Source organism: Astyanax mexicanus, chromosome 24, assembly GCF_023375975.1.
Source record: "Astyanax mexicanus isolate ESR-SI-001 chromosome 24, AstMex3_surface, whole genome shotgun sequence".
NCBI classification, from domain to species: Eukaryota; Metazoa; Chordata; class Actinopteri; order Characiformes; family Acestrorhamphidae; genus Astyanax; species Astyanax mexicanus.
The window spans coordinates 14,842,560-14,855,902 of NC_064431.1; the positions used below are offsets into that span (position 1 = coordinate 14,842,560).

The following is a 13,343-nucleotide window of genomic DNA, read 5'->3' on the forward strand; positions in this document are numbered from 1 at the left end:
TATTTTAAAACGTGAAAAACAGCAATGGAGATATGGAGCAAAATGGAGATTCAATATTTTAGCAAAAAAAGTGACATCTACCTTACTGACAATTCATGTCAAATAATAAAAAAACAACATATAGAACAGAATAAAAGAAGTAGTTTTAATGATGTGGGACAATTATACTGGATGTACAGAATATTTACCAGATATTTGTTAAATACATTGATACACAAAATTCTGCAATTAATCTCAACACTGACCTATTCTTCTGATTGTACAAAAGAAGTGCAGATTAAAATGTGTGTAATACAAAACTAAAATATATTTTACTACATAACTATCTGTGTAATTAAATATATATATATATATATATATATATATATATATATATATATATATATATATATATATATATATATACATTGTAAAAAAAAAAAAGGTGAAAAAAGAACAAATTTTCCCCAGTAGATTTTACAGGAATTTCCCTGTAATATTTTCTTTGGAAACTATTATATTTAAATGACAAGAATGCACTGTTAACTGAAATATCTCATGTGATTTCATGAAACATTATAACTCTGTATGAATGGATTACATGAGTTATCTGTGTTTTGAAAGTTTTTACTTTTTTATTTATATTTTTATTTTAGCCATAAAATAAAAAGTAGTCTTTGATAAAGAAGGTATAACAATTTTAAACAAAAATGACTGTTGTAATATGTATGTATATATTTCTGCCAAATACAGTCTATAAAAATGTATTATTATTTTTGCATTTATTTTTGTAACAGTGTAAATCGAGTAGCATAGTATTTCAGACTGATTTTAAAATGCTTAACCTCTTGACCCCTATTGCATGTTCATATATGATATGTATGGTAGAGTATGGTACTAGCTTGAGGAACCAGTGTAGGCCCACATACAGACTCGCAGGCTATAAGGGGTTAATAAGGAGTATAAGGAGTAGCTATTTTGAACCCATATCCCAGATATGAGTATATTACTGTAATCACAACCATCATCCATCGCTCCATCTACAGCCAGGATCTGGCCCTCCTGGCGCTGGGCAGTGGCAGGTGAGGGCAGTGGTAGTGGCAGGCGCAGGTCTCGATGATCATGACCCTGTGCTGGACGAGGCCTCCCTGAGGGCAGCGGAAGGCCGTGTGAGCGGTTCTGGTCCGGTGGGGGGTGCAGCAGCGGGTGTCGGTGCAGGTGCCGCAGTACAGGGGTCTGTAGGAGCGGGTACTGTGGCAGCCCTGGTGTTCCAGCCGGACGGGGAGCGGCGCCCGGTAGCTGCTCTCACACGCGCCCGTTCCCTGGAATGCAGGAGCTCAAATAAACACTGTCGTGCAAACACTGCACAGCCCTGCTGCTAATCGATCACGCTGCCGCTACGCCGTCTGCGCTAATCCTACTCTACATCACCAACACTGCTGCTAAAAGAGACCACGGGTACAGGATATGACTGACTTTACTTTAGATGTATATTCTTGACGCAGGAAGCCCATCTTTCATTAGGTAAATGTTATATTTAGAACATTGACGACTTAAAAAAAATACACGCTTAAAGGATTTCTACGTAGCTCATTTACATCACAGCACTACATGTTACTTTGTGTGAATAACATGCAATCATAGGTACCCAGTGTTCATTTTGTTAACTATGACGAAAAATCTTCGTTGCCGACCTATTTTTCAAGACAAAAACAAGAGGAAAACTTAAAATTAATAATTTAAAACAAAAACTATGACAATATTTATTACACATTTTAAATCAACAAATTAAAACAAAAATGTCAAAGACTGATTGACATAATTTATTTGTAATAAATTATATTATTGTGCAGTGATGGGAACACTGCCGCTCCATACAGTATTGAATTCAGCACCCCCGCTGGGAAAAGCACCCCCTCACAGGAGAGGCTGCAGGTGATATGATTATTTTTCATTATCTGTTATGAGTCAGCTTAGAACAGTATCTTTGTTCAATCAATTTGATTTCCTTAGTAAAGTTAAAGCCAAGAAGACAGTGAAAAGGTGCTTCTCCTGGCAGGGGTGCTGACTTTGTCACAACACCGGTCCCCCTCGAGCCCCTCACTCTGAACCCCACACAGCTGATCCACACAGCAGCTCCTCCTCTCCCACTTACTGAATAAATATCATTTATATGATAAGTTCAGCTGCGCTACCATGGAAAACTAAACTCTAAATATGTGGCATGCATCTCGTATCCAAGATATTTAGAAAAGTAAGCTTGTTCAGATTTCTGGAGGCAGGAAACGCTCAATAGACTAAAACTGGACTAAAACTAAATCAAAATCACCTGTCAAAATTGACACTGCATGTAATACCGTATGAATAACATGTGATTGTACATTATGTGACATCATGTGAATAGCACGTAATCACACACAAATGACATGCATTATCATGTGACATACGTGATCCGTTAACGTACACTTTATTATTACATTATCACTCACCGTCTGGACTCGGTTGGCGGCTGCTGAGGGGGCCAAGTGGCAGGGCCTGACCTGGCACAGTCGTGTCTGTGTTTGTGGGCGGCAGGCCCAGTTCCTGTTTGACATGCGGGTGGAGACACCTGGTCCGCAGCTGCGGGAGCATGCGCTCCACTCTGTGATCTGCTCCACGCAGTTGGACCATGGGCTGCCGCTGGACGCCGACACGTCCTGCCACGACCTTGCGCCTCGGTCAGCTGTGGAGAGGCACAGAGCGCGGGCATAAACATCCTCAGGGTTTGATTGGGAGCTTCTGCCCCCCAGGCAGATGTTAACTGGGCGGGCCATCAGAACAGACGGCCGGCATGCTTTGTGGTGCCGCTGGTATGTGGCGGCGGCGGCAGGGTGATGTAGCACAGCATGACATTCCCAAAGGATTAATGACTCAAGTGAAGCCCACCATGACTTTCTACTAAACATAACAAACTGAAGCTCCTGTATTCCTTTTGCTGCGGTTTCGACCACCCGAGAGTGGCGTAGCTCGTGCTAAGAGCAGTAGGTAGTTGACCACAGTAGTTATTTAAAGCTAGAAGTATGGAGGTGGGACAGGTTCACTTGTGCTTCGACATGGGGGGCTTATTTGTTTTAATGTGGGCTAACAAAAAAGGTTCCTCAACGGTTCTTGGCTTACTGATACAGTTCTAAAAAAAGAAAATTTAATTGGTGAAGGTTTACAATGTGGGCCTCGTCCTACAATGCTACTACGCTCCCAACATTACTGCTGTGATGTTAGCAAGCTGGGTACATGCCTCGTTCCATATCACTACTAGCATGCTAGCTGCTAGAGACCCTAGCTACAGGCCTTGTCCCACAGGCCAGGGGCATCGCTAGCTCATTTTGGGGGGGCTCAAGTACCCTAAAGGTAAAAGCAAAAAGTAGAGTTTCTTTGTTCTTTTGTTAAAAACAACTGTCTTTGATTAGCTAAAACTGTTAAATACTAGGAAAGTTGGCAGAAATAGGCTTTGTCCCAAAACGCTAATGTGGTGTTAGCACAATGGCTACAGGCCTCATATCACATCACTACAATGCTGTGATATTCACAGTGTCACCATCACAGAATAAGTCACAGAGCAGTGGGCGGTAATGATGGTGACCGGCAATATCTGGCTAGAATTGTCCATGTGAACAGACAAGGGACTTTGAGTAAAATCACATTTAAATTCAATGAAGGAGACCCACATACCCATATCCCACAGATTAATGCGGAGTTCTATAGCTTCCATAAGACACAGCAGAAGTCATGAGACACAATACTAGTTCGTGTTTCGTGACTTCGTTATACCCAAATTTTGATAACTGGCTTGGACATACTGGCCTGGCCAGTGTTCAAGCTCACTCACACACAAGGGAACACCTCACAGCTTTTACAGGAGTGGGTGTGACCAATTTGTCCCCTGAGGTAACATTTGATCATGATCAATGTACTGCACATGCTGCTGTCCCATAACTTTTGGCATGCGAATAGTGGGTATAGTGTATTTTTCTCTCAGTGTCCAGTCCAGTAGTATATATGTCTGGAAAAAAATAAGAGACCACTTAAAAATCTTTGAAAACCAAATTGAAAACCTCTGGAATATAATTAAGAGGAAGACGGACAATCACAAACAATCAAACCAAGTTGGACTGCTTGAATTTCTGCACCAGGAGTGAGTAGCATAAAGTTATCCAAAAGCAGTGTGTAAGACTGGTGGAGGAGAACAGGCCGAGATGCATGAAAACTGTGATTGAAAAACAGGGTCATTCCACCAAATATTGATTTCTGAACTCTTAAAACTTTATGAATATGAACTTCTTTTCTGAAAGCTCTGCATCTTTTTTTGTGATTTCAGCCATTTCTCATTTTCTGTGAATAAATGCTTTAAAGTACAATATTTTTATTTGGAATTTGGGATAAATGTTGCCTGTAGTTTATAGAATAAAACAACAATGTTCATTTTACTCAAACATATACCTATAAATAGCAAAATCAGAGAAACTGATTCAGAAACTGAAGTGGTTTTCTGAGCTGTATATTCAGTGTATTGTGTCTGCACTGCTGTCTTACCTGAAGTGGTCTCCAGCAGGACGCTGTTGTCCAGGCCGTCACACACCCACTCCCTGCAGCACCGGCCGGGTAGCTGTGCCAGTCTCGGGTTAGGGCAGTTGGCCATGGGCAGGTTCAAGTCCTCGTTGCAGAGCGGGACACATGTGATGCCGCCGCCCACACAGTGGCACAGCTGCATGCATGTGGGCTGGAAGGACTGACCCTCTTCATACCTCACGCCATCCAGCTCACAGCCCAGCACGTTCTGCCCTGCCCAGGTAGGGGATGAGGTCATCCGGGAAAGAGAGAAACACAGCAAAAAGGTGACCTGAGTTTACCTGAGTTCACCTGAGTTCATAGTGTGAAGAAACAAGTGTGGACTTGAACTTGAGTCAATATCAGGAATACTAAAATTCCAGCCTATTTCATTGCTGTTTAAAGAAACACAACTCCATCTCCATTTTTCACAAATTTTAGTTTACTATAAAATTGAAACACACACTGTCCTTGAAACTGTCAACATTTCTTGATGTATGGACCAATAGAAATTCTCCAGATTACCTGAAATATACTCTTTTTACATTGTCTTCCATTGACACTTAAGAAGGTTTTCCCTCTCTCTCTCCTGTAAAGTTGCCTCTCAACATAGCAGCACACTGGCTATGGACCTCATCCAACCACACTTATGCATTGCTAGCTTCCAATGTCTTCCAATGTGTCCTGTCTCATTGCCATCCTGATTTCACAAATTTGGCAAGTTAGCACACTAGCTTTATATGATATAGAAAATATAAGCTTAGCGTTGTTCTGCCAGAAGACCCTAATACTACGTGGCCTTATCTTGACCAATCAGCTGCCTATAAAAGACCTCTAAATACATCTGTTTTCCTTCTTTCAGAAGCAGCCGATTTACTTTTTCCATCCATTTACCCTAGTGCAGGGGTGTCCAAACTACGGCCCGCGGGCCATTTGCGGCCCGTTTCCTTTTTTGGAGCGGCCCGCGAGGTATTTTAGAAATAGAATGAAAGTTGGCCCGCTGTTAAGCAGGTTTTTATAATGTGAGATTCAGAGTTTGAAAGCTATGTGTCAGAAACGGGCCAAAGAGTCTAAAAGCGGCGAGAGTGAAGTTTTAGCGCAGAAAAGCGGCCCAAAGAGTCTAAAAGCGGAGAGGGTGCGCAGTTATAGCGCCAAAAAACGGCGAAAGAGTCTAAAGGCGGAGAGAGTGCGCATTTCTAGCGCAGAAAAACGGGCCAAAGTGTCTAAAAGTGGAGAGGGTGCACAGTTATAGCGCAAAAAAACAGCGAAAGAGTCTAAAAGCAGAGAGAGTGTGCATTTCTAGCGCTGAAAACGGGCCAAAGAGTCTAAAAGCGGAGAGAGTGTTCAGTTGTTCCGCAGAAAAAGAGCAAATGAGTCTAAAAGTTGCCGTAATTAAGGAGTTTAATATTAAGTGACATCATGAAATTAAACATCAGTTTGAAAAATCTTAGTTTACACAACACTGTCAAAGATAGATAAAGATAGTAAGTCAAGTAAAATGGTGTGTAAATGAAAATAATTAGGAAAATGTTTTATTTAAAGTGGAATATTTCATTATTTGTGAGTCTTTGGCCCGTGACTTCAAATATATTTCTCCTTCTGGCCCCCAAAAAAAACATTTTGGACACCCCTGCCCTAGTGCTATTAGGTTGGTCCCCGGTTGCATGCCCAGGGGGTTTGGCTCTCCTTGTGCTTTGTACAGAAAGAAAGCCTAGCCCGATGACGGTCCTACAGCAAAGAATTTTACTTACAGTAAAATACTTTTCCTATAAACAGTGTTTCTGATCAAAAAGTCATTTTTGGTATCCTCGTCTTTGGAGTCTTCTGGTGTAACTGTGAGTTTTCACACTGGCTACAGGCCTTGCACCACATCGCTTCCACAGTGTTAGCATGGCAGCTACAGGCCCCATCCCACACTAATCCCTCCCACCAAACAGTTGTATGCATTGGAAACTGGGCTTTTAGTACCTTAGTTTTAAAATACAGACTCAATATTGATTCTGGATGATGCATAGAATACATAGGGTGTATAGAATATAATAAACTTTATAGAATGTATTAATTTAGTGGGTTTCTGTAATTGCTGAAAAAGCTGGTAAATAAGTGAGTAATTAAATTGCAATGTAAATAATACAAATGTTCTATCAGTTTAACAGTAATTTAACAAAAGTTCTTCACACTCACAAAAAATATACTCTAAAAATGGGTCCTTTATGTACACAGATGTTGCATTAAAATAATTGTGAGAAAAATAAAACTGCAGCTTCTTTAAGAGATATACAAATCTGTTTTAAAGGCTAGACTTCTGAAGAACCTCCCAAAATCTGAAATGCTTTTTTGCAATTTGAGGTTTAAGAGCTGTGAGTTTTTACACTGGCTACAGGCCTCCTACCACTTCGCTATTACAGCGTTAGCATGCCAGCTACAGGCCCGGTCCCACACTGCTACTGGCCTCCCAAACATCACTTCTGCAGCAATAGCATGTCTACTACAGGCCATATTCCACATTCCTATTGCCCTTTCCACAATGCTACTGTTGTCCAGCATTGTTAGCTCGACACGGCTAGCCAATTAACAGATTCCATATTTCATTAATCCCTCCCACCATACAGTTTCAATATATAGATTAAATAGTGCAGAAACTTCAATACGGTGAGAAAAAATTATATTTTAAAAATAATATGTGTATTTTAACAGTTTACAAGTTTGTGTTTGTAATATGTATACATCAAATTAAGTACATATATACAGAATATACAGTGGCATTAAAAATTATTTGCCCCCATAAAGATTTCTTTTGCCTTTTTGTCATAATTAAATTTTTCAGATTTCACTTAATGATTTAACTTATTAAGGGGAAAAAAATATCCAAAGCAATCTAGCTCCCACCCCCCCATAAATCAACTGTGATTAATCACACTTTTTGAAAAGCTGAGTTCAATTTCACCACAGACCACAACCAGGCCTGATTACTGCCAGACCTTTAGAACCAAGAAATCACTTAAATAGATCCTGTCTGACAACATGAAGCAGATAAAAGATCTCAAAAAGCATCACATTATGCCCCAGTCTGAACAAATTCAAAGTCTGGAAAATGTTATAAAGCCATTATTCATAAATAGAGAAAACATGGAACACTGGTGAACCTTCCCAGGAGTGACCGGCTGACCACTAACAAAAGTGTACATTTTTGAAAGGTGTGTCTACCGTTATATCTGGTGTAAAAATAACACATAATTTCAGAAAAAGAACGCAAAATATGGTGGTGGTAGTGTGATGGTCTGGGCCTGCTTTGCTTTGTCCTGCTTCAGGTGTACTTGGGTTCTGCAGCAGGACAATGATCCAAAGCTTACAAACAAGTCCACCTCTAAATGGCTTAAAAAAATACAAAATGAAGGTTTTGGATTGGCCTAGTTAAAGTCTGATTGAGATGCTGTGACATGATCTTAAACAGGCAGTTCATGCTGGAAAACTCTCCAATGTAGCTGAATTAAAACAATTCTGCAAAGAAGAGTGGAGCCAAAATTCCTCCACAGAGATGTGAATGGCTCGTTGCCAGTTATTGGTAAAGCTTGATGGCAGTTTTTGCTGTTAAAGGTAGCACCAGGTTAATACGTTTAGGGGGGGCAAACACTTTTTCACACAGGGCCAGAGAGGTTTGAATATTTTTTATTCCTTTAATAAATACAATTATACTCTACTTTATATATTTGTAGGGTGGCAAATACTTATTTTACACCACTTTTACATCACAAAATCAAAACACAGAGCCTGGTATGGCTTATCAGCTCTTACACAAGTGGGACCAACTTGATACCACTTGATACCAGAACCACAGCAGCAGAACTTACTGACACACTCGCCCGGCCCACCCGGGAAGCTGGCGCTGTAGTCACACTGCAAGCCCTGCCGCCCGTCACAGAGCTCCCTCTCCGTGCAAGGCTCCCCCTCCTGCCTGGCACACATCTGACAACACCTGCACCCATCCAGCACCAGGGCCACGCCTACTGGGCAGGTAGGAGGGGGCCAGGGGCAGTGGCAGGGTCCATCGCAGAGCTGGCACACCACCTGACAGAGAGATTAAACCTACAATGAGAATTTAATACAAAAAAAAAAAAATACAATACACAATATCTTCAAATATTGATGGACACCTCTTCTACTGAATGCGTTATTCATCAAAGTTTCACCCATTGAAGATGCACACAGGTGGTCAAATGCACACACACACAACTTGCCTAGTCCCTGTGCAGGAGAATTACCAATAGAATAGGAGTCTTAGAAACAGATAAAGAAACATGAACATAGTGGCACTAGTCTAGAGGGGTATACAGCCCCCAGTATAGAGCTGTGGAGCAGAGAAAAAGTGTTCTCTAGAATTATTGTGCTTCGTCCAGCAAATTCATATGTCATTCTTGTTGCTTATGGAGTGCCCCAAGGCTCTATTCTGGAGCCCTGTAAATTGTTAATTTGTTAAAATGTTAATTTCTATGGCAGAATTATTAAGTTTTAAGTCACATCAAGCAAAAGAAAATAGTTCTTTGTCTGGTTATCTTCAAAATGATGAAAAACGCTTCAGTACATGATTCTGGATGATGCATAAAGTGTATAAAATATGAACTATATAGAATATATTAATTTAGTGGGCTTTAGTAATTGCTGAAAAAGCTGGTAAATACATGCAATGTAAATAATACAAATGTTCTACCAGATTAAGGGTTAATTTACAAAAGTTCCTTACACTGACACAAAATAAACTCTAAAAATGGGTCCTTCATTTAAAATTATTCTTCATTAGTGCTTCATTAAGATGTTTTACCAATTTGAGGGTTATTATTGGAGATGTTATATTATAAGGCAACTTTTTTACACTTATACAGATTCCACATGAGTTTACATACAGTAGGTTATGTACAGCATTCTTCAATTTTAAGTAAAGGCAATAGTTCTATATGACTACACTAATATTAAGCAAAATGTAAAGAAATCTCTTTTCTTAGTAAGCGTGTATTAATAATGTTTACAACAGGACTTAATGCCACAAAACAGTTTAATGTAGATGTAATTAATCAAAATATGTAGTATGATAAGTAATTAGTATATAATAAAGCTGGACAATATAACAGTATTTTATTGTATCATGATGAATTTGTTATTGTAATGAAAATGAAAAATGAAATGAAAAATATGCACACACAAAAACCTGCACATTTTATTATAGAGAGTGTAATTAGTCCTGTTTAATTGGATTAAGTGCAGAACTTTTTCAATAAAATTAATGTCCAAACAACTGTAGTATTTTATTACACTTTTTTTATTTATATATTATAAAGTAATTATATAATGCATATGTATATGTATGTATATAGTGGAGTATTCTGACCTGTGTGAGAAGGCAGATTTGGAGGGCGAGGGATATAACAGCTGCTTCACTCTCTCTCTTCATCCTGGAGCCCAAATTTGCCTCCTATGTGAGACGTCCGAGATTCCATTAAGTGTCAGCGTTAGTGCCCTGCCCGCCTCCGGCCCGAGCATTTATACAGCCAGCCGCTGATGTCAGAGGCGGAAAGAGCAAATAGAATCTGGATCAGAATCAGAAATACTTCCAATTCCAGAGCGGCCGAACCTCCACTTCCACACGTCCTGAGACCACAGCCTTTATAAACCCACACAAAAACACGGTTAGTCTGTGTTAAACTCTAAAAATAGCAGTGTCAATAAGACGGTTCCATTGTTCTAGATAAACAAACGCTGCAGGAACAGATGGAACGTACACAGATCTGCTGCATGCCATACGTACATCTCCACATATCTCCACACATCTTTATATATATATATATGCACGTTTCTGCAGACGGACTGTGATTGTCCGTTTCCAGCTTCTCGCAGTTACTGAAGGAGGCCTGAGCACCAGACCGTGACTTTACACATCACACACATCAATCAGCAGCTTTCCAACAGTAACAACCCGGAGAACTCACAGAGAAATGCTTTCCGACCCAGTTACAGTTCAGCTGCAGTGCAGCTCTGATTCAGAACTCACTTCACTGAACCCAGAGAGCATGATTTAAAGGAACAGAAATCACTAATAAACACACATAATACCACGCAATAACATGTGACCACAGGTGTGCAACATTTCCACACATGAACACAATCCCACATAATAATATTCCCATGCAATCAAATTTCAAGCAACCACATTTCCACAAAATCACATTTTCACACATTAACACATTTACACACAATTACATTTCCAAGCAACCACATTCCCACACATTCACATTTCCACACAATTACGTTCCCACACAGTCATATTTCCATATAATCACATTTCCACACATGAACATGTTCCCACACAATTACATTTTCACACAGTTACATTACCACAAAATATGATTCCCAAAAAAATATTTTGTGCATGATTACACTTTTCCACATAAGACCACATGTAGTATAATGTGCCATGTAATCACATGTGATCCTTCTATCATGTTAAGACTTTTTCACTCTATTTTTCAAGTTATTACATTTTAGCAATATGATTGTGACAGAATCACATCACATAATCATGTTTTTAATGTCATCAAACATTTTTTACATGATCCATTTTTTTGCCTTGCTCACGTTTCTGACATGATGACAATTTTTTTGCATGATCATGATTTTTTTTTTCTACCAATACAAAGTCATTATTGGTGTGATTTTTCTTGTATGGAATGTTGTGTATACTTTCTAAGTCTAATACTTTCTAAGTCATATACTGCACATTTTTAACAGATCTTTAGTGAGTCTCTGCTTGTTTAAACTGCCTGTCGTTGTGATTTATAAGCTCAGACGGTACAGAAATAAACAGCACGACTGACACTTACCCACAGTGACACGGTAGTGTTTACACTGAACGTAATATACAACCCATTTTCTGACAATTTACAATAAATGTATTTCATTTTAAACAAAAGCATATTTTAGAGCAATGCTGTACAATAAACAATACGCTTCTGTAAGATCTTTAGATGTTTATCCCAGAACCAAACTGCACATCCAGTCCAAGAACCATTCTATTACCATCACTCATTTGATAATCACATGCCTCTCTTCAGCTTCTCCTGCTCTTATTTCCCTTAAAATCACTGCGGTCACACCCACACTTAACAAGTCTGGTCTAGACACTTCCTGTGTCTGTGATGATAGGCCTAAATCCAACCTCGCCTTCTAAACTAACGTGACGCAAAGAGTCGTCACTGAATCAGTGAACCCGGTCTCTCTGGTCTCCAAGAGTCTGATAGTGCTCGTTTTTTATCATTTTTATTGGCCTTTTTGTTAATTTGTGTGTCACTTTTACGTGTTAAAGCCGAATAGCCTTTACTGGCTAGTAACATGTCCTTCTTTTCATACCGGGGCTGGACAATATGGCTGAAATTTTTGCTACACTCTAAAAAACAGAGGTACGACATGAGTACTTTTTTGTACTCGAAGGTACACTCTTTATAATTGTCCCCTCAAAGGTACAATATTGGTCTTTACAGGGTCAGATTTGTTCCCTCTGAAGTACAAAGTCATTTCTAACAGCAATAAGTACAAATTTGTACCATTTAACCAGCCAAAGGGTACATTCAGTATTCTGCATCACTGTACTAATGAACAATATATATTTAAATTGCACATTTTTTTATTTGAAAGCCAGACAATTTTGTATCATCAAGTTTTTGAGCCATATTTAGTTGATGATAATGTTTATAATCTTTATGATCTTTACTGCCACAAAAACCATGGGTACAAAAAAGGACTTTCACCGAAAGGTACTTTTTTGTGCCTCAATATAAGGTACAGCCCCAGCGACAAGCTTTGTACTCTTTTAAGTACAAATCTGTACTTATATTTCTTAGAGTGTATGACACATTTCTTAATTTCGGCCAATTTGATACAATTCCAATGTCCACCACCTGTGGAATTACAGTTGTATGGAAAAGTTTGGGCACCCCTGATAATTTTCAGGATTTTCCTTTATAAATCATTGGTTGTTTGGATCAGCAATTTTAGTTAAATATATCACATAGTAGATGAACACAGTAATGTTTGAGAAGTGAAATTAAGTTTTTAGGATTTATTTTCTAAATTAGGCAGGTTCAACAATTTGGGCACTCTTGTAGTTTTACTGATTTGAATACTTTTAGCACTAATTACTGGAACACAAACTTTGTTTAGTAAGCTCATTGACCCTTGACCCACAGACACAGGTGAATCAGGTGAATTATGAGAAAGGAATAATTTGGCCAATTGCTAGTTTCTCTCCTCTTTGCATCTTTTCTGAACAGTGGCAACATGGGAGCCTCAAAACAACTTTTTAAATGACCTGATAACAACATGGTTTAGAAGAAGGATACAAAAAGCTACCTCAGAGGTTTCAGCTGTCAGTTCCCCTTGTGAGAAACATAGTGAGGAAATGGAAGACTACAGTTCTACTTAAGGTTTGAAGTGGCAGAACAAGAAAAATCTGTGTTTATCTGCTTTATGATATATTTAACTTAAATTACTGATCCGAACAACCAATTATTTATAAAGAAACATCATGAAAAAACACTACCACAGTACACATTATTACTGGCTTGCATAACCTGCACATTAAGTCAGTCATCCAGAAAATGTTCAACCGATAACAGGATAACCGATAACACCACAGACCAATAACATTAGCTAACAGGCTAACTGCTAACAAGAGAACCGCTAACACCACAGGAAGATGACATTAGCTAACAGGCTAACTGCTAAGAGGATAA

At 39.1% G+C, this 13,343-nt stretch overlaps 1 protein-coding gene across 1 annotated transcript; it reads right to left on the reverse strand.

The window, feature by feature from the left end:
• Positions 1 to 424: 424 nt before the first annotated feature.
• On the reverse strand, positions 425 to 11,811 carry LOC103047892 (CCN family member 5-like). The gene is made up of 5 exons (XM_007248429.3): positions 9,947 to 11,811; positions 8,415 to 8,631; positions 4,549 to 4,797; positions 2,469 to 2,701; positions 425 to 1,301 (listed from the first exon to the last, which is right to left on the reverse strand). The coding sequence occupies exons 1-5, from the start codon at positions 10,007 to 10,009 to the stop codon at positions 1,020 to 1,022; spliced, it is 1,044 nt and encodes a 347-aa protein (XP_007248491.3). The 5' UTR covers positions 10,010 to 11,811; the 3' UTR covers positions 425 to 1,019.
• Positions 11,812 to 13,343: the final 1,532 nt, after the last annotated feature.